Source organism: Heteronotia binoei, chromosome 18, assembly GCF_032191835.1.
Source record: "Heteronotia binoei isolate CCM8104 ecotype False Entrance Well chromosome 18, APGP_CSIRO_Hbin_v1, whole genome shotgun sequence".
NCBI lineage: Eukaryota > Metazoa > Chordata > Lepidosauria > Squamata > Gekkonidae > Heteronotia > Heteronotia binoei.
In genome coordinates this window covers 38,067,841-38,092,508 of record NC_083240.1, presented here as the reverse complement: position 1 = coordinate 38,092,508, position 24,668 = coordinate 38,067,841, and the positions used below count along the sequence as shown (strand labels likewise).

At 47.3% G+C, this 24,668-nt stretch overlaps 2 protein-coding genes across 3 annotated transcripts in view; one reads left to right on the top strand and one right to left on the bottom strand.

Moving 5' to 3' along the window:
• Positions 1 to 6,765, top strand: part of ASPA (aspartoacylase) — a 31,546-nt gene extending 24,781 nt beyond the window's left edge. Inside the window, exons 6-7 of one of the 2 annotated variants that reach the window (XM_060259034.1) lie at positions 625 to 734; positions 5,133 to 6,765. In XM_060259034.1, coding sequence (XP_060115017.1) covers positions 625 to 734; positions 5,133 to 5,330 — 308 coding nt within the window. In that variant the 3' untranslated portion in view covers positions 5,331 to 6,765. The remainder of the gene's footprint in view (positions 1 to 624; positions 735 to 5,132) is intronic. The other variant, XM_060259035.1, reaches the window with a different exon arrangement.
• Positions 6,766 to 9,189: 2,424 nt separating this feature from the next.
• Positions 9,190 to 24,668, bottom strand: part of TRPV3 (transient receptor potential cation channel subfamily V member 3) — a 46,663-nt gene continuing 31,184 nt past the window's right edge. The window contains exons 13-18 of the mRNA XM_060258888.1: positions 23,062 to 23,227; positions 21,415 to 21,481; positions 15,758 to 16,029; positions 12,574 to 12,686; positions 10,829 to 10,899; positions 9,190 to 9,284 (exon numbers count right to left, since the gene is read on the bottom strand). Of these exons, the coding sequence (XP_060114871.1) occupies positions 9,190 to 9,284; positions 10,829 to 10,899; positions 12,574 to 12,686; positions 15,758 to 16,029; positions 21,415 to 21,481; positions 23,062 to 23,227 (784 nt within the window). The remainder of the gene's footprint in view (positions 9,285 to 10,828; positions 10,900 to 12,573; positions 12,687 to 15,757; positions 16,030 to 21,414; positions 21,482 to 23,061; positions 23,228 to 24,668) is intronic.

Genomic DNA, 24,668 nt, shown 5'->3' with positions numbered 1-24,668 from the left:
AACCACTATACCAAACTGGCTCTCCTTGACACCAAGCCAGCCGGAACTACATTCCTGTGCGTCCCTGCTTAAAAAAAAAAAAAAGCCCTGCCTTTTTAAAAATTATGCACCCACTCAGTGTCAATTGCACAATGCTGTACAAATGCAAAATAATCATATATTTTAAAAACAGCCATTTGTACTGAACTGTTCTGAATTTTAAAAAGCACTTGGTAGGGGTTATAGCTGCCTGACAATAGCCTTATCCCAAGCGGTGATCTGGTGGCATCCCATCAAATCCTAATCCAGTCCTAAACCTCATATATACCGACAACAGGAGGAATTTTTCATAAAGCCTGTCCTCTGAAAAATACTTCTGATGCATCATACGCTATGATTGAATTCCATTATATTTAGCCACTCTGGTAAAATTGAGATCGGAGTTGCATGCATCATTGAATATATGGGTCATCTTTCAGTAACTCAGCCTCCTGAAGAGAAAAACCTTTTCCTGAGACTAGATCTAATTACAGTATGAAGGAAATAGAAATAACAATTGAATGCACCTGAGGATCGTAAGTTTCTCTGGCAACACGAGGACGGACATGACTTGATAGATATCTTTTTTTTTTTTTGCCGCCCTAGGGACAGAATTTCCACCGTGCACACTTGAGGTTTACAAAATAACGGAGAAAGTCGACTACCCCAGAAACAAAGACAATGAGATAACTGCCATCGTTCACCCTAACTTGCAGGTAGGTTCTTCCCCAACTTGTGCTCTTTGCCGTCTCTCGCTAGGGCTGACCACTCTGGGTTGGGAATTCCTGGAGATTTAGGGGCGGAGCCTGGAAAGGGTGGATTTTGCGGGAGGGACCTCAGTGGCAAAGTCTGCCCTCCAAAGCAGCCACATTCCCAGGGGAACTGATTTATGTTGTCTAGGTAGCAGCTCTCATTCTGGGAGATCTCCAGGCCTGGAGGTTAACTAACAACATAAATCCAAAGGCTACTATGACCAAAATGACTCAAATACATACAATATTTATTTCAATAAAGACAGGCAAACCATAGAAATGTTATTCACACAAATAAATTCTCAGTCCAGTCCTTCTGAATACAGTTCACAGTACTCCTGTAGAATTCACAGTATTCCTGAAGGTATTGGATTTATATCCCACCCTCCACTCCGAATCTCAGAGCGGCTCACAATCTCCTTTATCTCCTTCCCTCACAACAGCCACCTTGTGAAATGGGTGGGGCTGAGAGAGCTCTCCCAGCAGCTGCCCTTTCAAGGACAGCTCCTACGAGAGCTCTGGCTGACCCAAGGCCATTCCAGCAGGTGCAAGTGGAGGAGTGGGGAATCAAACCCGGTTCTCCCAGATAAGAGTCCGCGCACTTAAACACTACACCATACTGGCTCAAACTGATATCAATGCATCCCATACATGTGAGTAATGTTCCATCTCCATAAATCCCTTGAAAATATAAGGTGTGCAACAGGACAGACGGTATTTCAATTCCTGTTTCAGTAATGCTTTCCCTCAGGCATGGGATTGTGATATTATTTCCATAACATTCTTAAAGATACAAACTCAATACGTCAGCATATGTTAGACGATGTCTCTCTTCCTACATGCTTCTCACAGGCAAAATGTTCAGTTGGCTCAAGGCCCTGGAAATAATATTCTGAACTGTATTCAGAAGGACTGGCCTGAGAATTTCTTTGTGTAAGTAATATTTCTATGGTTTGCCTGTCCTTATTGTAAGAAATATTGTATGTATTTAAGTAATTTTGGTCACAGTAACCTTTGGGTTTATGTTATTGGTTGCCCCCCTGGAGGTTGGCAGCCTTATTTCTGATGCAGGATTCAGATGCACAAAGAAAATCCTGTTTGCGAGGGTTTCATTGTTCGCCGCAGTGCGGGAGCAGATCCCCACACACAGTTGTTTTGTACACACCTGGCTTTCCTTGTTGGAAATGAAGAGAGGCATCCGGGCATGCATAGGTGATTCTAGGTGCTTTGGTGCCCCCTACAGTGATTCAGGGGCTCACTTCAAACCTTGCTGGCAAAAGGGCAGGTCTGGGAAGCAATGAGGAAAGCGTGTCCTTCCTGTTGTCACCTTCTGCACTAGGTGAAAGCCAAGGCTTTGCAGAACTGGGTCAGCACACCAAAGTTCACCTCAGCTAGGGTTGCCAAGTCCTCTTCGTCCCGGAGCAGGGGAATTTCCTATTGTACCATAGAGTTTTCCTTCCCAAATGGCTAGAGCGTCTGAGAAAACCATAGAGTTTTCCCAGAAACGCCTAGAGCGGCCGATGTGGACTATTGGCATGACATCACTTCCCAATGTGGGCCAGCGGGTTGGGAACCTCCCGGGCAGGGGAATCCCCTCCTGGACCGGGAGCTTGGCAGCCCTAACCTCAGCTCTAGCTGCTGCTGGTGGGACTTTGAGCCGATCACAGGTATAAGCCACGACTGTCATCTCCCCTCCCTTGTGGGCAGCGTTCCCTCTAAGCTGAGTTAGCGTGAGCTAGCTCGCAGATTTTTAGCCTCCAGCACACACACATTTTTGTCTTAGCTCAGGGAAAATGGCCCCAGAGCACAATAATTTATGCAGTCACTCACAGCTTTAATGCCAGTGGCTCACAAAGTAGAATTTTTGCTCACAAGACTCTGCAGCTTAGAGGGAACACTGCTTGGGGTATCAGCTAGATCCAAATAAAGCTCCATCAGCATGTCGGGGTAGAGAACATTGCCTCTCCAGATGTTTTTTGCCTGCAACTCCCATCAGCCCCAGCCAGCATGGCCAATGGCTGGGGCTGATGGGAGTTGTAGGCAAAAAACATCCGGAGAGCCAACGTTCCCTACCATGTGGGAGTCCTCTTAACTGTGCCATTCAGGGGTCATTTTGTAGAAAAAGAGGTGCTGGAGCTCATTAGAACAACTCATTTGCATAACTCATTTGCAGATGCCACATACCCCTGACAACACCGGAAGGTGTACTCAATAATTACATCAGCTCAGCATCTACCTTAAAGTGCTTCTTGAATTATAATTGTCATCATAAAACTTTCCTCCCGTCATGCTTTTAAAATTACTTTCTGCTATGTGGCCATGGTGGCACAATGAAGATTTCCCCCCTTTTGGTGGGGAAAAAGATTAGAAAGTTTTGGTTATTTCCCCCTTTTTTGTGGGGAAAAGTATTAGAAAGTTTGTCAGAGTTCTCACAGGGGGGGTTGAACAATGGAGCCCAGAAGCGAGTATTTTTTTTTAGGGGGGGGAGGGTAAGAAAGAAAGAACACAAGGAAGTCTAGGGGTTCCGGAGCTCTGCTCCTGTAAGCTAGGGTTGCCAAGTCCAATTTAAGAAATATCTGGGGACTTTGGGGGTGGAGCCAGGAGACATTAGGGGTGGAGCCAAGATCAAGGCTGTGACAAGCATAATTGAACTCCAAAGGGAGTTCTGGCCCTCACATTTAAAGGGACGGCACACCTTTTCAATGCCTTCCTTCCATAGGAAATAATGAAGGATAGGGGCACCTTCTTTGGGGGCTCATAGAATTGGACCCCCTGGTCCAATCTTTTTGAAACTCGGGGGTAATTTTGGGGAGAGGCACTAGATACTACACTGAAAATTTGGTGCCTCTACCTCAAAAAACAGCCCCCCCCCAGAGCCCCAGATACCCGTGGATCAATTCTCCATGATTTTCTATGGGAATAAATCTCCATAGGGAATAACAGAGTTCCCAGCAGACATTTCCCTCCCCTCCCCCCGCTTTCTGACAACCCTGAAGCGGGGGGAGGGCCCCCAAACCGGGGGATCCCCTGCCCCCACCTGGGGATTGGCAACCCTACTGTAAGCTCCTGTCCAGAATGGCCTGGTGCCATTCCAAGAGGCAGAGCACTTGGGTCGCCAATCCCCAAATGGGGAACCTGGAGATAACCGTGCACAACTGTACTAATTAATACAATGGCTACTCTGAAATTATTACACCAATTGTATGCTTCTGCTGATGATTTTATAACACTCACTTTGCAATTATTATCCTATAATACCTGTTACAATATTACAATTGTCTTAAACAATGAATTCCTATACAATGAGTAGGATAGTCATACAGGCACCATAAGCATTCAGAACTGATTCCTCTTCATCAGTATCATGGATGAGTAAGGTGACAGCAGTTCTTCCAAGAATAAGTGACACGTTTCCGGTAACAATATAGGCGTGTTTTGGTAGAAGACTCCTTTATCTGACTATTAATCAATTTTCCTGGAACTAAAAACACATAATATATCACTCCATGCGTCTTATTCATCACAATGAACTGGTTAGGGAAGGCTTCTCACACCCAATGCTCAATTCATGAAACGTACAACAACTTCAATTTCCAAGGCATAAGGGTTCTCTCTCACGGCTTAAAGCCGTGCGGAATAACTTCTGTGGAACTAAACAAAAAGGTTTTACAAAGTCTCCTGTCCAGAATGAGGCCTGGTGCCATTCCAAGGGGCAGAGCTTTAGGGTTGCCAAACCCCAGGTGGGGGCAGGGGATCCCCTGGTTTGGAGGCCCTGTCCCCACTTCAAGGTCATCAGAAAGCGGCGAGGGGGGGGGGCAGGGAGAGGAAAATGTCTGCTTGGGCACTCCATTATTCCATATGGAGAACAATTCCCATAGGGTATTATAGAGAATTGATCCGTGGGTATCTGGGGCTCTGTGTGGGCTGTTTCTCTGAGGTAGAGGCACCAGATTTTCAGCATAGCATCTAATGGCTCCCTTCAAAACACCCTCCAAGTTTCAAAAAGGGGAGGGGGGCCCCCAAAGAAGGTGCCCCTATCCATTATTTCCAGTGGAGGGAGGGAAGGTGTGCGATCCCTTTAAATGTGATGGCCAGAACTCCCTCTGGAGTTCAATTATGCTTGTCACAACCTTGCTTCTGGATCAACCCTCAATATCTCCTGGCTCCACCCCCGAAGTCCCTAGATATTTCTTGAATTGGACTTGGCAACCCTACAGAGCGCTGATGCAACACATGGACTCCCCTTCCACACTTCTCCCCCCTGCTGGGTCTCCTTCAGTGTCAAGTATACAGTACATGCTTGCATCAAAGCTATCAAGATAGCCCTCTAACAGAAATCCTGTATTCTGTTGTTTCTTCAAGGACCAAGACTGGCAGCCTCTCAACCCAGGTGATCCGATGTTTTTGACTTTCGAAGGAAAGACAATCCCCTACGAAGGAGATTCCGTTGTGTATCCGGCGTTTGTGAACGAAGCCGCTTATTACGAGAAGAATCAAGCTTTCATAAAAACTGTAAAACAAAAATTAAGTGCCAAAGGCATTAGAGCCTGTCTCTCTTAGAAATGGGGAGAATGATTTTGTTAGGCTGATTCCGCACTAACCTTGCTCCGTGCCAGGCTTCTGTTTCGCTCTGGATCAAGTTAGCGATTTCACATCAGCTGTTCCGCACCGCTATGTTGCACCGTGGCAACCTGCGGTTTGCCACACCACAGCGTAAACCTGTTTTTTCAGGTTTACGCTGCGGTGCGGCAAATTGTGGGTTGCCCCGGTACAAAATGGCTGCATGGAGCAGCTGCTGCGAAATCGCCAGCTTGCTCTGAAGAGAAATGTAAGCCTGGCGCGGAGCAAGGTTAGTGCAGAATCAACCTTAGTTATAATGTCTTAGGGACCAATACAATACAAGGCAGATGTTTTTGGCCTCTGTAACTCAAGACGGCTGGAATATATAGGATAGGCCGTAACTTGGTTTGGGAATTTAACTAATCTTAAGTAGTGAGGAAATATTCTCAAGCACTTTGAAGGCAATATGCACTTACCAAAAATTGTACGCGTTTATACGAATCTCCTATTTTAGTGGAGTTTATTTTTATGCATCGAGATCAAGAATTTAAAAGTTTTTAATATTAACAAGTTTATTAATAAGGCAAGATGTTTTATATTTAATGTATCCTATAGCTATTTTCTGAGCCACGAGATAGTTCACAGCCATTAATGAAAAGGAAAAAAGAGGTACCAATGAATTAATTTAACCTTTATTTTGTAGTGTTTTATAATGATAATGGAATCTTTTTTCAGATAAATCCTACTGGGGGTGGGGTTTGCCATGTATTGCTGCAGCTCTTTTACGAGCACAGCCGCTCTATCAGAACCAGGGTGGATATCCTAATATTATGCAACAAGAAATCTGCAGAGACAGATTACACCATGGAGAATACTAGTTGTTGAAGCAACATTCTGAGTCACACATTAATGTCACAATAGAAATATTTTTGAAATTGGGGTGAGCAGATTACCAAATGGCGTAAGGTAGTAGATAGCCTAAAGTGAGGACATCTTGCACAAATTATTGTTAAAAGACAGAAAACAGATGTTTTTTTTTAAAAAAAAAATCCCGGCAGAGAGGAAAACAACCATTTGGATAGCATTCTTGAATGTAATTTTCCATTCCAGTGAAGCAAAGGCATGCCGCTCTTTAGTTTGATCGTATTGAAATTATTAATCGGTAAAGTTCCTTGTTAACCCCACAGGTGGTGCTAAATGAACTGTATGTTTTTTGCCCCCCTTTTGAACTGAGCTATTAAGGTTGTTATGCAGACCACACCTCTTGCCTTTAGCTGGGGAAAAAAAAAAGAGAACTTTTTTAAAATGCAGGAATGATTGATGAGCGAAAGCTGATACGGGAGATGAATGCTATTGTGTCATTTAATTTTAACATGTTGCAATTAACTATAAGGAATGTACTGCACGAATAAAACCACAAAACGTTCCTCATCAAGCAGTTCTTCATCCTCCAACGTGTCGAGTTTCTCTTTCCTCATTTAAAAAATGTGGGTGTTTGTTTTTTTTAAACTAACCACACACAACTCATTGGTATAATATTGCAATATCAGTATACTATTGGTATAATACTGCAAGGCCTCCTTGAAGAAATCCCTTAGCACCTGTCGCATCAACCATCACCAGTGGTCTGACCTAGCCTCAGATCGCAAAGCATGGAGGCACACCATCCCCCAGGCTGTCTCTTCCTTTGAGAACGCACGCATAGCTGGTCTTGAGGACAAAAGGAGATTGAGGAAGAATCGCACTGCTACAGCACCAACCCTAAATCAGACTTTTCCCTGCAGCCACTGTGGCCGGACCTGCCTGTCCCGCATTGGTCTTGTCAGCCACCAGCGAGCCTGCAGCAGACGTGGACTATTGCACCCTTCTTAAATCTTCGTTCGCGAAGCCAAGCCGAGAGAGAGACTGCAAGGCCACAATAAAGGCAATAAAGCAGTAGTGAGACGGTTGTTCCAAAAGTTCCATTTTATTTGCAATAAATATTTTTTTAAAAAATAGGACAATTATTTAAATAGAAACCACAACGTTTTGCGCAACTCTGGCACCCAAATAACATCTCCTTTATTGAAGGGTGTTTCCCAGCAGCCCGCTTGCCTCTCAAGTCCTGAAGTGAAAGCAACAGCTGCGTACGCGGGAGGGCCTGTTGCCAGCAAGAGCCTTCAGAAACAGGCCAGCCTTCTGCAGCACCGGGATCCGCCTCTCGGGCTACCATACAGCATTTCCAAGCATTCAAAGCATTCAAATCAAGATCCATCAGGATTAAGGCACATTCTTCAGGGATGATTCAATAAATACTGCATGTGCAACCCCCCCCAAATAAATTATCAGTGGCCTCAAACTGCTAGGTGGTATACAAGATTTAAAACATGTCCTGCTCACAGATTTACAGTCTCAATGTCCTTTTAAAAGACCTAGGGTTATCAAGCCCCCCTGCCAGAGCCAGCCCTAGACTGTCTGGCACCCTAGGCGAGGCCAGGGCTTTTTTTTGTAGCAGGGACTCCTTTGCATATTAGGCCACACACCCCTGATGTAGCCAGTCCTCTTGGAGCTTACAGTAGGCCCTGTGAGAAGAGCCTTGTAAGCTCTTGGAGGATTGGTTGCATCGGTGTGTGTGTGTGTGTGGCTTAATAGGCAAAGGAGTTCCTGCTACAAAGAAAGAAGATGATATTGGATTTATATCCCACCCTCCACTCCGAATCTCAGTCTCAGAGCGGCTTCCAATCTCCTTTACCTTCCTCCCCCTTACCCTTACTATTAACCGCAGAAATGCAGCCGCAGAAGCCTCAGTCTGAGAGGGAAGACCCCGGGAGGAGAGAGCTTTTTAACCCTCCCCCACTCTCAATTGTTTTTTTAGCAGCAGCTGCCGAATGGAGCAATAAGCAGCCTTCCAGGAGACCCCAGTCGGGTCTAGCAGGAGAACAATTCCCCAAGCAGCCAGCGTCGAACATTTCCTGTTGCGGTTTTCCTCTAAAATCTGAAATGTGTTTTGTTTCTCATCCCTTCATTGTCGTCAAGCGTCTCAAAACGGTTCGCGCTCCACAGGTCGGCCAACAGGAACAGTCTTGCGCTTTCGAGGAGAGGTAAACATCCCGTCCTCCGAAAGGAGGAAAATAAATTATACATCCAGTCGGCAAGCTTTACAAATATTTAGAAAAGCAATTCTTTAAAAAAAAAAGAGATGACATTAAGACGCGTGGTTTTTGTTCGGTGGGTGGCAAAGGCACTCTGACTTCCTTGTAGGTCAAAGCGCAGAGGCCCGGTTGTGATGTCTGGCGGTCGCCTCACCAAACGTCTTTGGCCCACTTGAACATCAACCACATTTCCAAGCCAAGAAGAAGACCGTAGATTTATACCCCAACCTTCTCTCTGAATCAGAGTCTCAGAGTGGCTTACAATCTCCTTTATCTTCCTCCCCTACAACAGACCCCCTGTGAGGTGGGTGGGGCTGAGAGAGCTCTCCCAGAAGCCAGAGCTATGGCTGACCCAAGGCCATTCCAGCAGCTGCAAGTGGAGGGGTGGGGAATCAAACCCGGTTCTCCCAGATAAGAGTCCGTGCACTTAACCACTACACCAAACTTGACCACCTTCAGCCCAATCCTAGTGCAAATCAGGCTGTCTTCTGCGTTCCTTCCTTCATCGCTCAGAATAAGTGCTCTTTCCTTTCTCGGCTGCTGTCTCTAGCTTCCTTTCTGAATCCGTCCCGCTCCCTCAGGCAATAGTAGGGCCTCTCGTCTTGACTGAAATGCTCTGAACAAGCTGGAGGAATGAAAGGCATTTTGGGAACCACAGCAGCAATAGCAGAAGCCTCTGGGGCTATCAGTCAGGCGATCTGAACAGTCTTGCACGCACCTATCGGGTGCTAAACAGAGGTTTCTGGCAAATCTTCGATTTCTTCATAGTTATTCAAAGTGATTTTACTGTTGCTTCTCGATGCGTCTTGCATTCGATCGTAATCTAAAAAAGAGAGAAAATAGTTTTGTGCGGGGCTTTTTTTGTAGCGGGAACTCCTTTGCATATTAGGCCACACCTCCCTGATGCAGCCAATTCTCCAGGAGCTAACTTGGGAGAATATACCACACAGTATTTAGTCTTAAAATGTGCATGCTGGCTAGGATTGCCAAGTCCCCGTGCGCACGGGCTGCGATGACGTCACTCGCAGGCGATGTCATCGCATGTCGGCCGCTCTAGGAGCTTCCGGGAAAACTCTATGGTTTTCCCGGACGCTCTAGCAGATTTTTTGGGGGGGGAACTCTATGGTGTTTTCCCTCGCAAATTGCTAGAGTGTCCGGGAAAACCATAGAGTTTTCCCGGAAGCTTCTAGAGCAGCCAGCACATCGCGGGGGCGATGACGTCACTTGCGAGTGACATCATCGCGCCGGCGATGTCAGGAGAGGATCCCTCCGCCAGCCTAATGCAGGCCAGCAGGTTGGGAACCTCCAGGGCGGGGGAACCCCCGGCTGGCCAGGGAGCTTGGCAGTCCCCTGTGCAAGCACCAGTCATTTCCAACCCTGGGGTGACGTTGCTTTCACAACGTTTTCACGGCAGACTTTTTACAGGGTGGTTTGCCATTGCCCCATGGCGCAGAGTGGTAAAGCAGCAGTACTGCAGTACTGTGGTCTGAACTCTCTGCTCATGACCTGAGTTCGATTCCAGTGGAAGCTGGATTCAGGTAGCCGGCCCGAGGTTGACTCAGCCTTCCATCCTTCCGAAGTCGGTCAAATGAGTACCCAGCTTGCTGGGGGGAAAGTGTAAAAAGATTGGGGAAGGCAATGGCAAACCACACCATAAAAAGTCTGCCGTGAAAACGTGAAAGCAACGTCACGCCTGAGTCAGAAGCGACTGATGTTTGCACAGGGGACCTTTCCTTTCCTTGCCATTGCCTTCCCCAGTCATCTACACTTTCCCCCCAGCAAACTGGGGACTCATTTTACCGACTTCGGAAGGATGGAAGGCTGAGTCAACCTGGAGCCGGCTACCTGAACCAGCTTCAGGTCATGAGCAGAGTGCTCCGACTGCAGTACTGCAGCTTTACCACTCTGCGCCATGGGGCTCCCCCTAAAACCACAGGATCAGCGTTGCTGTCAGATGGCCATCTAGCCTCTGTTTAAAAACTTCCAAGGAAGGAGAGCCTACCACCTCCCGGGGAAGCCTGTTCCACTGAGGAACCACTCTAACGGTCAGGAAGTTCTTGCTAACGTTGAGCTGGAAACTCTTCCTACTTTAAAATGAATTCAATCCCTGACTTTAAAATGAATTTGATCCCTGACTTTAAAATGAATTCGATCCCCAGTAAGGAAACTATTGAACATATACCCCGACGTGTTCAGAAGACTCCTCTGTGCATTTGGTCTCTCACGCTCAGAACAGATTATTAAATTAAAATGAATGGAGCTACACATGTGCACACTAGTACATATTTAAACAGTGCTGTGGGCAAGAAGGCTGCAGAACTTTTCAAGAAAAGGACACGACTCTAAGCATGATGCTGTCGACAGTACCTGTTGACCCAGGGTCTTCATTGATGAAGGAAACATGAGTTTTCCATTCGGTCCACTTGACTTCATTAATCCTGTTTGCAGAGTATAGAAATTCAGTCATTATTTTTTTTAAAAAAAACCTTTGTTTTTATTTCAATTTCACGATACCAAGCCGAGCGGTGCGAAGTAACATCATACAGAAATCCCATTAAACACACACGCACACAGACAACACAATACATACCTAAGTACATCATCAAACAAGCTTAAGACCATGACATCTCTAAAATGTTTTTAAAGCCTAGGATATGTTTATGCTTACAAACTTTTATGCTTAGCTGCACATCTATTACTGTTACCATATTTTGCAGTCTCCTTATTAAGAAGTAAGTCAAAGTGTGTAATTTGCCTCTGGAGGAATATACAAGAACAGAAAATGCAGCCATCAGAAAGCAGTTACCTGAACTCATCTTTTCAAAAGGATATTAAATCGGGGGTGTTGAACTCATTCGTTATGAGGGACGGATCTGGCATAAATGGGACCTTGTTGGGCCGGGCCATGTGGGTCATAAAATATAATGTCAGGAAGTGGAGATACAAACTTTATAAAGGACACAGAGGTGCTTTTTTTTTGTTTAAAAAAAGTGCTTTCTTTGTATCTCTCCTGTGTGATCCGGGGAACTAGGCAAAGGAAGCTCTGGCTCTTTCCCTCCCTCCCCAGGGGACCAAGAGGGAGAGGAGCCTCAGCCAATAGAAGGAAGAGAGGCTTGGCTTAGTAGCTCTGCTGTGCAATTGAAAAAGTCTGGCAAAGCCAGCTCTCCTTCTTCCCACTTCCTCCCCAAAGGAGGTGCCGCAGCCAATGGAGAAAATAGAGGCTTTGCTCTGTAGCTCCTATGCGATTGAGCAAGCTGTTACACAGAAGGAAGCAAGAAAGAGGGAGGAGGAAGCAAACTTGCTAGGGGGTCTGATAGGAGCCCTCCAGGCGCCAGATCGGCCCCCAGGCCACATGTTTGACACCCCTATTATTAAATCATGATAGTACTTATTTTGGGGCAGAATGTCAAAGTCGGTTATTGTCAAATTTAATTCATATTGTCTCTATTTTCTTAGGATGCTTTCACACGTGCTAAATCATGCACTTTTAAGTCCACTTTAGCAACCATTTACAAGTGGATTTTGCCATTTCACACAGTTAAATCCAATTGCAAAGTGCATTGAAAGTTTATTGAAAGTGCATTATTTAGTATAGGAAAAGGTATATATTTGTTTGAGGCTTTATTTCACTTTTTCTACACCGGAATCCCAGTGTCACAATAAGCAATGGCAGGATTTTGAATCTGTTTTGACAGACGTTTAAAAATCTAAGTTTGCAAAAGGAAAAAAAAATTGACTTTCTCCATCGTTTCAAATTAACATCCTGAAGAGCAGGGGTGGGATTCTAGCAGGAGCTCCTTTGCACATTAGGCCACACCCTCCTGATGCAGCTAATCTTCCAAGAGCTTACCAAAAAGAGCTTTGTAAGCCCTTAGAAGATTGGCTACATCAGGAGGGTGTGGCCTAATATGCAAAGGAGCTCCTGCTAGGATTTCAGCCCTGCTGGAAAGCATTACAACAGAAGGACATGCATTCAAAGTGGATACTCACAGTTGTAAGAGAACCAGCCTCCTGTTAAAGTAAATGAGGTTCATACTGCTACCACATACTGTGGTCAGCTTTTCTCTACTAAAGCGCAACAGCATCAACCACTGAACTCTGAAGTTAATTACCTTAAACATAACCTGGTATCGTTGTCGGCAACTTTGCACCATTCTCCCAGCTGGAATTTCTTCCTTAGCCATTTTGGTAAAAGTTTTTCCGTTTCCACAATGGTCCTTGCTCTCTAGGGAAAACCATGGCAGCAGCATTACAAAGAGGCTTCCGGATGTCCACCAGGCAGAGGACATTGGCCCTCGATCAATGGGCGCCACATGCACAGCGACTTTTTTGTGTGTGTGAGTGCACACCTGGAGCCCCGTGGCACAGAGTGGTAAAGCTGCAGTACTGCAGTCGGGGCACTCTGCTCATGACCTGAGTTCGATCCCAGCAGAAGCTGGTTCAGGTAGCCGGCTCCAGGTTGACTCAGCCTTCCATCCTTCCGAGGTTAGTCAAATGAGTCCCCAGCTTGCTGGGGGGAAAGTGTAATGACTGGGGAAGGCAATGGCAAACCACCCCGTAAAAAGTCTGCCGTGAAAATGCTGTGAAAGAGTCGGAAACGACTGGTGCTTGCACAGGGGACTACCTTTACCTTTTTTATTTGCACACCTGGAAGTCACGGGGATCTCTGGTGACTGACCCCTACTGGGGGCCTGGAGGATATTCAGAGAGGTGGCTGAATCAAGCCTGCCTCTGCCCTCCGTCCTGACTGCTGGTATTCCCATCCAAGTACTTGACAGAGTTGGCCCTGCTTAGCTTCTGAGAAGATCGGGCTTGCCCGGGGTATTCAGGTCAAGGCATGCACAACAACTTTGATGGGGGAGAGCAGTCTATGTATCTAGAAGCAATCTATGCTCAAGCCCTAGGCTCCATCTGCTTCAATGTTCACTGGGTTCCAATAGGTGCTCACCACCAATAAGCCCAGAGGGGTGCAATATGCTGGGGAAAGAGGTACAATTCAAGCCCTGCCATTCCTTTCTCTTGCTCAATCAGTGTGGTCTGTGCACCATTGAAGATATTGAAGAAGATTTTGGATTTATATCTCAGAACGGTCACAATCTCCTTTATCTCCTTCCCCTACAACAGACACCCTGTGAAGTAGATGGGGCTGAGAGAGCTCTCCCAGAAGCTGCCCTTTCAAGGACAACCTCTATGGCTAACCTAAGGTCATTGCAGCAGCTGCAAGCGGAGGAGTCAGGAATCCAGCCCGGTTCTTTCAGATAAGAGTCCACAACTGCTATACCAGGGGTGGCCAATGGTAGCTCTCCAGATTTTTTTTGCCTACAACTCCCATCAGCCCCAGCCAGCATGGCCAATGGCTTGGGCTGATGGGAGTTGTAGGCAAAAAAAACATCTGGAGAGCTACCGTTGGCCACCCCTGTGCTACATCAAACTGGCACCATGTTGTTTTGCTCGTTTTTGTGGCCAGTGTCCCCAGTTTATTTGTGTTTTTTTTTTCCTAAATCATTTCAGTGGTATTTTACATCATTTTTACATTAACTAGATTCAGGACTGACAAAAGGAAGTACTTCTTTGCGCAGAGAGTGATTCAAATGTGGAAATCGCTGCCGGAAGATGGAGCGATGGTCACAGGAAGAAGCAGCTGTCAAAGGGGATGAGATAGAGAACTTTTTCACACAGCCTATGTATTCCGGTATGGAAGCTGGTCAGTTACTGAACAGTAACGGCTTTCTGCTGGCATTTCAGACAGACCCGACTCAATAACTGGCTGCTACCGGAATACTGTCACCTTTTCACACAGTCCCGCGGCTGTCTCGGTAGTGAGGCATGCCTGAGTCGTTACTAACAAAGAGCAGCTTCTTCCAGTTTTCAACCCCTCCTTCCGGGTTGAAATCGGTATGGGGTGCTGTGTGAAATGTCCAGTATCTAATCCGGGAGCAGTTTTCGCGCCCTTTTTCGCCCGCCGGCACGCGATCTCCAGGTTTTTTTTTTTTTTGGAACGTCCGGCTAAGATCGCTATAGCGCTATAGCGACGTATCACAACAGCATCACCATAGGGATGCCTGGGTTCCATTAAGATGCCAGAAATCGCCGCCGATGAAACTTGGTAACTTATCTCAATGGAGCCTAGCCATCTCTATGGTGGTGCTGTTGTGATATGTCACTATAGCGCTATAGCGATCTTTGCCTGACGTTCCAAAAAATAAAATAAAATAATAAGCTGGAGATTGCGCGTCGGCAGGCGAAAACGGCTGGCGCTGGTGGAAGCAAGATAAAAGCGGAACAGTGTGAAATGGCTCGCTTCAGTCACGGAACCCTACCGGGAAAAAAACACATGTGTCTGAAAACTCCCACCCCTGTCTCGGATTACTGCAAGGCGGCACAATACCGACTCCCTTCCGGTTTCCACCAGTAAGTGTGAAAAGGCCCAGATTCATGGAGAAGAAGTCTGTCAGTGTCTGTTCTAGCCATGGTGACTGAGGGGAACCTCCACGTTCAGAAGCACTAATCCTGTGAATCCCAGAGCCAGGCAGCAATGTCAGGGGAAGGCCTCGGCTTCTGTGCCCTGTTGCTGGCTCTCCAGAGGAGCTGCTTGACCACTGTGGGACAGGAGGCTGCACTAGGTGGATCGCTGGCCTGATCCGACAGCTGGGGAAACAGATGGTTACGATTTCAACCTGAGCTTAGAGAAGAGAGCAGGTGCGATGATTTTCTATCCTGTGGTCCCCAAATATGGTAACCCAGGGGTGTCAAACTCATTTGTTATGAGGGCTGGATCTGACATAGATGAGACCTTATTGAGCCAAGCCGTGTCGGGCTGGTCCACGTGTGTTCCTATTTAAGATTAGGTAACAGAGATAGAAACTTTATAAAGTATACAGACACACAGAATTAAAGATTTGTTTTTTAAAAAAACCCCATAAACTAAAACCTGCTTAAAACATTAGCCCTCATTGGTCTGAAAGGTGCTTTCTTTGTATTTCTCCCATGGGATCCAGGGAACTGAGAAAAAGGAAGCTCTGGCTCTTTCATTCTTTCCTCAGGGGACCAGGAGGGGGAGGAGCCTCAGCCAATGGAGAAAATTGAGGTTTCGCTCTGTAGCTCCTGTGCAATCAAGCAAGCCTTGCAAAGCAAGCTGTGATGCAGAAGGGAGCAAGAGAGATGGAGAAGGAAGCAGATGACAGCCAGTTAGTGGGGGGCCTGAGAGGAGACCTCCGGGGGGGGGGCCTGATTTGGCCCCTAGGCCGCATTTTTGACACCCCTGTCACGTAACCATCGTCCTCCTCATCTACTTACCTGGAGTCTCCAGATATGCTCACTCTCCTTGGATATATCCTCCACCGTCTCTCCCATCAGTGCAATCAACATGTTAAGGAGCAAGACGAAGGTGAGGACAACGTAGGAGATGAGAAGGAGCAGGAAGAGCACGGGGTATTTTGCCTTGTCGTGCATCTCCAAGTCGCCCAGTCCCAAGGTGAGCTCAAATAGCTGAATCACCACGTCCCCCAGGGTGCTGTTGGAATGGCACTTAGCATCATCTGGATGAGGATCGATCAGTGCAGCCAAGGCTGTGTTGGAAGAAAGGGGAGGAGGCATTTTTAGCCTAAGATTATATTGTGGCTTTCAAGGCTTTTTTTTGTCGAAAAAGCCCAGCAGGAACTTATTTGCATATTAGGGCACACACCCCTGACATCACCATTGTTTTGTGCAGGGCTTTTTGGCAAAAAAACTCCAGCAAGAACTCATTTGCATATTAGGCCACATCCCCTGGCAGCACACCATTGTTTCGTGCTGGACTTTTGGAATAGGAAAAAACCCAGCAGGAACTCATTTACATATTAGGCCACATCCCCTGACGCCACCATTGTTCCGCGGAGGGGGTTTTTTAATAGAAAAGGCCCAGCAGGAACTTATTTGCATATTAGACCACACCCTCGACGTCAAGAAGAAGAAGAAGAAGAAGAAGAAGAAGAAGAAGATATTGAATTTATATCCCGCCCTCCACTCCGAAGAGTCTCAGAGTGGCTCACAATCTCCTTTACCTTCCTCCCCCACAACAGACACCCTGTGAGGTAAATGAAGATACTGGATTTATATCCCGCCCTCCACTCCGAAGAGTCTCAGAGCGGCTCACAATCTCCTTTACCTTCCTCCCCCCCAACAGACACCCTGTGAGGTAAATGAAGATACTGGATTTATATCCCGCCCTCCACTCCAAAGAGTCTCAGAGCAGCTCACAATCTCCTTTACCTTCCTCCCCCACAACAGACACCCTGTGAGGTGGGTGGGGCTGGAGAGGGCTCTCACAGCAGCTGCCCTTTCAAGGACAACCTCTGCCAGAGCTATGGCTAACCCAAGGCCATTCCAGCAGGTGCAAGTAGAGGAGTGGGGAATCAAACCCGGTTCTCCCAGATAAGAGTCCGCACACTTAACCACTACACCAAACTGGCTCTCTAAGCCAGCTGGAACTGTGTTCCTATGCGTTCCTGCTAAAAAAAGGCCCTGGTGGCTCTCATGTTACACAGCGGGCAACCCTGGAGTTCATCCACTTGAAGAGTCTTCCTCAAAGAGCTTCCATGGAAAGTTTTCCTACTGCTCCCTTTCTTCTTCTAAAACACACGGCCCCCAGGACATGCGGGAGATGTTCAAATGGACACACTTAACGTTGTGTATAACTCAACAGGTCTGTCCAGCAGTTTGGGGGAAACGGCTTGGGAATGTGCCCAGAATTCACAGCGGTGTGTCGCACTGAAAGCAATGGCTACGCTCAGACAATAGTCACCGATGCACTGAATGTGTAGACGGGGCAAGCAGGATCATTCTTGCTCCCCCCGCCTTCATCACTGTACATTCAGTTGAACATCTCAACAGAGCCTCACGAGTGGCCAAACTGGCTTAATGTAAGAGCCACGTGGAAGAAATGTCAGATGTTGGAGAGCTGCAAGACATTATCGTCAGATGTTTGAGAGCTGAAAGACAGGAAGGAAGGAAGGAAGGAAGGAAGGAAGGAAGGAAGGAAGGAAGGAAGGAAGGAAGGAAGGAAGGAAGGAAGGAAGGAAGGAAGGAAGGAAGGAAGGAAGGAAGGAAGGAAGGAAGGAAGGAAACAGATGTGGAGAGGGAAGCGGAAAGAAAGCAACTTCAACTTTAAATGTATTCTCCAACCCCCCGGCTGGCTTTGTTTGGCTTGGAGAAGTGATTTAAAAAGAGAAATGCCTTCTTCAAGCCTGCCGGGCAGTGGGGGTTTTGAGAGCCACACAATATGTGTGACAGAGCCACAGTTTGGCCAGCCCTGAAGTATATTCTGCACAAAGAGTGTTTATGCTCTAATGACACTTCTGATGAAGATATGAAGTCCACAAGCAGGAACAGGGGCTGCAACTCTTCCCCCACCCATGTGCTCGTGTTCACTGAATTCGTGAAAAGGACCAACGTGGAGATGTTTCCTTTGAAGGAAGATGGTTTGAAAACTCGAAAAAAAAAAGGTCTAAGGGTCCATAGGAACTGGTTTTTTCACCCCCGTGAGTATCTGGGGCTCTGGGGGGACTGCTTTTTGAGGTAGAGGCACCAAATTTGCAGCATAGCATCCAGGGCCTCTCCTCAAAGCACCCCCCCCCACAAGTTTCAAAAAGATTGGAGCAGGGGGGTCCAATTCTATGAGCCCCCAAAGTAGGTGCCCCTAAAAAGGTAAAGGTAGTCCCCTGTGTAAGCACCAGTCGTTTTTGACGCTGGGGTGACATTGCTTTCACAACGTTTTCACGGCAGACTTTTTAATGGGGTGGTTTTGCCATTGCCTTCCCCAGTCCTCTACACTTTCCCCCCAGCAAACTGGGTCCTCATTTGACCGACCTCAGAAGGATGGAAGACTGAGTCAACCTGGAGCCGGCTACCTGAACCCAGCTTCCACTGGTATTGAACTCAGGTCGTGAGCAGAGGGCTCCGACTGCAGTACTGCAGCTTTACCACTCTGCGCCAACGGAAGGAAGGCATTTTAAAAGGTGTGCTGACCCTTGAAATGTGATGGCCAGAACTCCTTTGGGAGTTCAATTCTGCTTGTCGCAGCCTTGCTCCTCGCTCCACCCCCAATGTCTCCACCCCCAAAGTCTCCTGGCTCCATCCCCAAAGTCCCCAGATAGTTCTTGAATTGGACTTGGCCACTCTATCCCCAGCATCCCTAGTTAAAAAGGACCAGTTAAGAGGTGACGTGAAAGACCTCTGCCTGAGACCCTGGACAGCCACTGAGAAGACAGTTTGATGGACCAACGGTCTGATTCATTTTAAGGCAGCAACATGTGTTTACGTGTTCACTGGTTATTCCTGATGAAGGGCTTCTTTAAATGCCTTGGGCAAATTTTGAATATTGAATATTAAAGCAGGTATCAGGATGCTACGCTAACAGTAACCCTGCATTCGGGGGGGAAACATTCTGCGACGGCAGAAGGCAAGGTATTTAGCGGGGATAGATACGGTCTCTCCAGCCAAATTGCAGGAGCCGTTTCAATAAAATCAGGGGCTTTTGTTGGGGATGCAAATTCTGCCGTCACTACAGGCATGCGATCTGATTGGCATGAGGATTTGTTCCCAGAGACGCTTGTAGAATATTGTTAGGAGAAGCGAGGATATCAAGCGGCTGAGAACAATGTCGGTTGCTGCCTGTAAGGGTACACAGGCTTTCACATTTCACAGGCGCTGTCCTCGAAGGAGCTCAGTGAATATTCAAAAACCGTCTTTACAGGGCTTTTTTTTGTAGCAGGCACTCTTTTGCATGTTAGGCCACACACCTCTGATATAGCCAATCCTCCCAAGAGCTTACAGGGCTCTTTGTTACAGGGCCTAAGAACATAAGAACATAAGAGAAGCCATGTTGGATCAGGCCAACGGCCCATCAAGTCCAACACTCTGTGTCACACAGTGGCAAAAAATTTTATATACACACATACACTGTGGCTAATAGCCACTGATGGACCTGTGCTCCATATTTTTATCTAAACCCTTCTTGAAGGTGGCTATACTTGTGGCCGCCACCACCTCCTGTGGCAGTGAATTCCACATGTTAATCACCCTTTGGGTGAAGAAGTACTTCCTTTTATCCGTTTTAACCTGTCTGCTCAGCAATTTCATCGAATGCCCACGAGTTCTTGTATTGTGAGAAAGGGAGAAAAGTACTTCTTTCTCTACTTTCTCCATCCCATGCATTATCTTGTAAACCTCTATCATGTCACCCCGCAGTCGACGTTTCTCCAAGCTAAAGAGTCCCAAGCGTTTCAACCTTTCTTCATAGGGAAAGTGCTCCAGCCCTTTAATCATTCTAGTTGCCCTTCTCTGGACTTTCTCCAATGCTATAATATCCTTTCTGAGGTGCGGCGACCAGAACTGCAGACAGTACTCCAAATGAGACCGCACCATCGATTTATACAGGGTGGGGGGGGACAGATGACTGGGGAAGGCAATGGCAAAACCACCCCATAAAAAAGGCCTACCATGAGCTCCTGGAGGAATGGCTGCATCAGGGGTGTGTGGCCTAATATGCAAAGGAGTTCCTGCTACAAAAAAAAAGCCCTGCATCTTTATGGAAGTTCACTCCTGGAATCTACACGGCAACCACTCCAGGCCTTGCCCCACCTGAAGCCCGCCAGACGGAAAGCAATTATAACATCCATTTTAGTTTGCCATTAGAAAAAAAGGAAGAAATTAAAATACAGTGGAGGATGGGTTGGTATGTGCAATAAGACAAACATATACCAACCCATCCTCCACTGTATTTTAATGTCTTCCTTTTTTTCTAATGGCAAACTAAAATGGATGTTATAATCGCTTGAGAAACCATGCCCTCTATTTAAACTAACAAAGCCAGAATGTTACCTAGATTTATGGCACTTCACATCTATAACAGCAGTCTGCTTCTTATCAGCCTCCAGGGTTTTTTCAGCCCCGCTTTGTCCTAACACTAACAAATACGGATCCCTATTTGCGATTCTTTTGATCTGCTAAAAACATTCCCATGATTCTGCACTGCCCACTTACATTAAGAATTGCTGCTTCCATTCCCATTTTGTCTGATGAAGTCTGCTTAAGAGCATTCAAAAGGTGTGCTTGTCTACTGCTTTGTTCTATTGCTTCAAACCAACGCGGCAGCCTACTGAACATATGAAGCTGCCTTATATTGAATCGGACACTTGGTCCATCAAAGTCAGTATTGTCTTCTCAGACTGGCAGCGGCTCTCCAGGGTCTCAAGCTGAGGTTTTTTCACACCTATTTGCCTGGACCCTTTTTTGGAGATGCCAGGGATTGAACCTGGGACCTTCTGCTTCCCAAGCAGATGCTCTACCACTGAGCCACCCTCCCTCCCTACTGGGATCTATCAACATCTTTTAGTGATCCCCGGGCCTAGAGAGGTGAGGCTGACGGCTAACAGGGATCGCGCCTTCTCAGTAGCAGCCCCCTACTGGTGGAACCAGCTGCCGGAGGAGGTTAGAGACTTGCGGGACCTCACTCAGTTCCGCGAGGCCTGCAAGACAACACTATTCCGACTTGCTTTCGGCTGACTTTTCAGACTTGTAACAGCGAGAGGAATCCGGGGGAATACTGACGTCATCGAACTTGAATAGCATCAGAGTCGAACTTGAACAACATCAGAATGCTATTAGCACCGACTGCTTTAAATTGTTTTAAATTTAATTGATTTTATTAATACGATGTACTAACGTGTTAGTCTCCTATTGTCTCATGAGAATTGTTGTCAGCTGCCCTGAGTTTGCCTTGGCGGGGAGGGTGGGGTATAAATTTAATAAAACCTAAACCTAAACCTACCAAACCTGGCTTCTGGGCTCTTTTCATCCCAGCGGGCTGTCATTTATGCATTTTGAGGAACTGGCATGAGCGCCTCATTCAAACCACAGTCATCATTTTCACAAGCATCCCAACGCTCTCGCGTACGCCCTGGAGAGGTTTTTACCTACGCCAAATCCAAGCAGAAATACGAGATACACCAGTAAAAACTTGATCACGTCATGCAAGATGACCTTAAAAAAAGGAAACAAAACAAGACGTGATTAGACTCTTCTTTCATGCTACACCCCTTCTGGTGGACCAAAGGTGCTCCTTTGGACAATGGGACCTATTGATATGTGTTTGAAGTCCATCTCTTTCTACACTGCCAGCCCGCCAGTCACTAGACAAACTAGGCGATCGCCTAGGGCGCCAGCCTTCTGGGGGCGCCAAATTGAGTGCCCCCCATGTGACTCAGTGATTTTATCACTGCAGGGGGGCACACCAGGTTAGCCTTGCCTAGGGTGCCAGACAGTCTAGGGCCGGCCCTGCCGCCAGCTATGATCCACCCTCTAAGCCCTGTGCTGTGCCCCGAGCCCAATTCAAGGTGTTGGTTTTGACCTTTACAGCGCTACATGGTTCAAGAACATGGTTCCTGCAGGACTGCCCTCTCCTCGACATTCCTGCCCAGGCCTTAAGATCACAAGGAGGGGCCCTTCTGACAGCCCCATCAATCAAAGCTGCTCACTTGGTAGGCACTCAAGATAGGGCCTTTTCAGTGGCAGCCCCACATTATGGAACAACCTCCCCAGGGGGCTGTGTGCCTGAACTACTCACTTTCCATCTTTAGGAAGCAGCCGAAGATGGTTTTATTTAGGACTGCATTGAAGTTCAGTGGCAGTCTTGAGACGTGATTTTTAAAAATTCGGCTTTATGTTTTTAAAATGCCTTTGTATTTTGTGTGTGCGTGTGGGTGTGTGCCTGGAAGTCATGGCAACCTCTGGTGATCTGCAGGGTATTCAGAGGTGGTTGAATAAAGCTGCCCCTGCCTCCTGGCTCTGGTATTCCAAGGAGGTCTCCCATTCAAGTATTTGCCAGAGTCAACCCTGCCTACCTTCAAAGATCTGGCAGGACTGGGTTTGCCTGGGCTATCAAGGTCAGGGTAATTTTAAAAAAGTTTTTAATGTGTTTTATCAATATCGTAAGCTGCCTTGAGCTCCATAGGAAGAAAGGTGGCTAACAAAAAATAAATAAATTTTGAGAGCTGGACTCCCCAAGATGACAAAGAAAAATGTGCTGTTGGCTGGTTTTAGACCGGGGGGGGGGGGTTAATCTGCCTTGGGGATCACAGGCGAGCGGATCTAAAAAGCACATCCAAAAGAGCACATCTGCCTGCTGTCCCCATCCCATACTCACTCGTCCTGATCTGGCTGGGGGCCTCCACTTCTGAAGTGGTACCTAATATCTGAGGCGGCTCTGAGGCACCTCCCCGGCCATTTGGATGGCCAGGAAGCGCTCAGGGAGCTCCCAGGGAACTGCAGATGGGCACATGAGAACTCTGGACGCTCCCAGGTGCTCCTTTTCTGGCTGGCCCATTTCCAGGTCGGCTTGCTGCCGCCCTGAGCCGGTGGTCTGTAGCCAGCCGTCGAGTCACAACCAACTCATGGCGACTCTATCCACGGGACATTGCAGGCCAGAGACGAGCAGAGGTGGCCTGCCATTGCCTCCCTCCACATAGCAACCCCGGTCTTCCCAGCTGGTCTCCCACCCAAGTACTGACTGGCTCAGGGAAAGGCAGGCCCATAAATACATGGGATTCCGATGGAGTCCTTGCCTGTTGAATCATAACGCTGTAGATTCCCATGGACTGCAAGCCCCTGGTGAAGTAGAGCATGTTGGACCATCCGAGGGACATGGCCAAGACGAGGCAGGCCAGGTGTTCCGTGTACGAGAACAGGTACAAGCAGACGGAGAAGATGACCAGCAGAGCTTGGATAAAGCTGTCCAAAAACAAGATTTTTTTTTTCTACATGAGAAAAAGGGAAGCATCGCACCCTGGCTAGTTTCCCGAAAGGAAGTCACATAGATCTGTTGTGGCAACAATAACAACAACAACAACAAAATGGGAGCCATCTGGCACCTTAAGACTTATATGAACATATGAAGCTGCCTTCTACTGAATTAGATCCTGGGTCCATCAAAGTCAGTATTGCCTTCTCAGACTGGCAGCGGCTCTCCAGGGTCTCAAGCGGAGGTTTTTCACCCCTATTTGCATGGACTCGTTTTTTGGAGATGCCGGGGATTGAACCTGGGACCTTCTCCTTCCCAAGCAGATGCTCTACCACTGAGCCACCGTCCCTCCCATTTTTATTCTTGCAGAAGTGTCTGTGGACTAAAGCCCTCTTTGTCATGCCGCTCATATACGAGCCTGCAAAAGCTTATGGAAGAAGGAGGAGGAGGAGGAAGGGAAGAGTTGGATTTATACCCTGCCCCTCACTCGGAGTCTCCGAGTGGCTTATTATCTCCTTCCCTTCCACTCCCCACAACAGACACCCTTTGAGGCATGTGGGGCTGAGAGAGCTCTTTTGAGAACTGCTCGAGAGAACAGCTCGGAGAGAACTGGGACTGACCCAAGGTCACCCAGCAGCTGCGTGTGGAGGAGGAATGGGGAATCAAACCCAGTTCTCCCAGATTAGAGCCCGCGCACATAACCCCTACACCAAACTGTCTCTTAGAATAAAAATGGGTTAGACTGCAAGGTACCAGAAGATGCTCCTGTTGGAAAGAGGCCAGAGTTTCCTTGAAAATGACACCTGGTCTTCTAAACCTGAGCATCCCAACCTAATGACCTGCAGGATCTTCAGTGTATAGGGAAATACTATATTCACTTTGGCTGAATTCAATTTCCGATTCCCTTCCACTCCTGCTGAATCTGAGGCCTGAGTAGCCAGAGAATTCAATAAAAGTTGGCACAAGGCACTTCAGTGCACTTTGAAAAACGGTAAAGGTAGTCCCAGTCTTTTAAAAAGGTAAAGACAAGCACAAGTCATTTCCGACTCTGGGGTGACGTTGCTTTCACAACATTTTCGCAGCAGACTTTGTTACGGGCTGGATCGCCTTCCCCAGTCAACTACACTCCCCCGCCCCCAGCAAGCTGGGTACTCATTTTACTGACCTCACAAGGATGGAAGGCTGAGTCAACCTGGAGCCGGCTACCTGAACCTAGCTTCTTCTGGGATCGAACTCAGGTCGTGAGCAGAGCTTAGGACTGCGGTACTGCAGCTTCACCGCTCTGCGCCTTTGCTTTACTGCTGATCAATTAACTCTAATGATTTTCTAACAACATCAGGCTTGATGGATTGCAAGGCCAGGGAAATTCAGCAGGTTCCCCCAGGAAGTGGACGGCTGCTGCTGCTTTTTTAAAAGCCTTGTCATAAACAA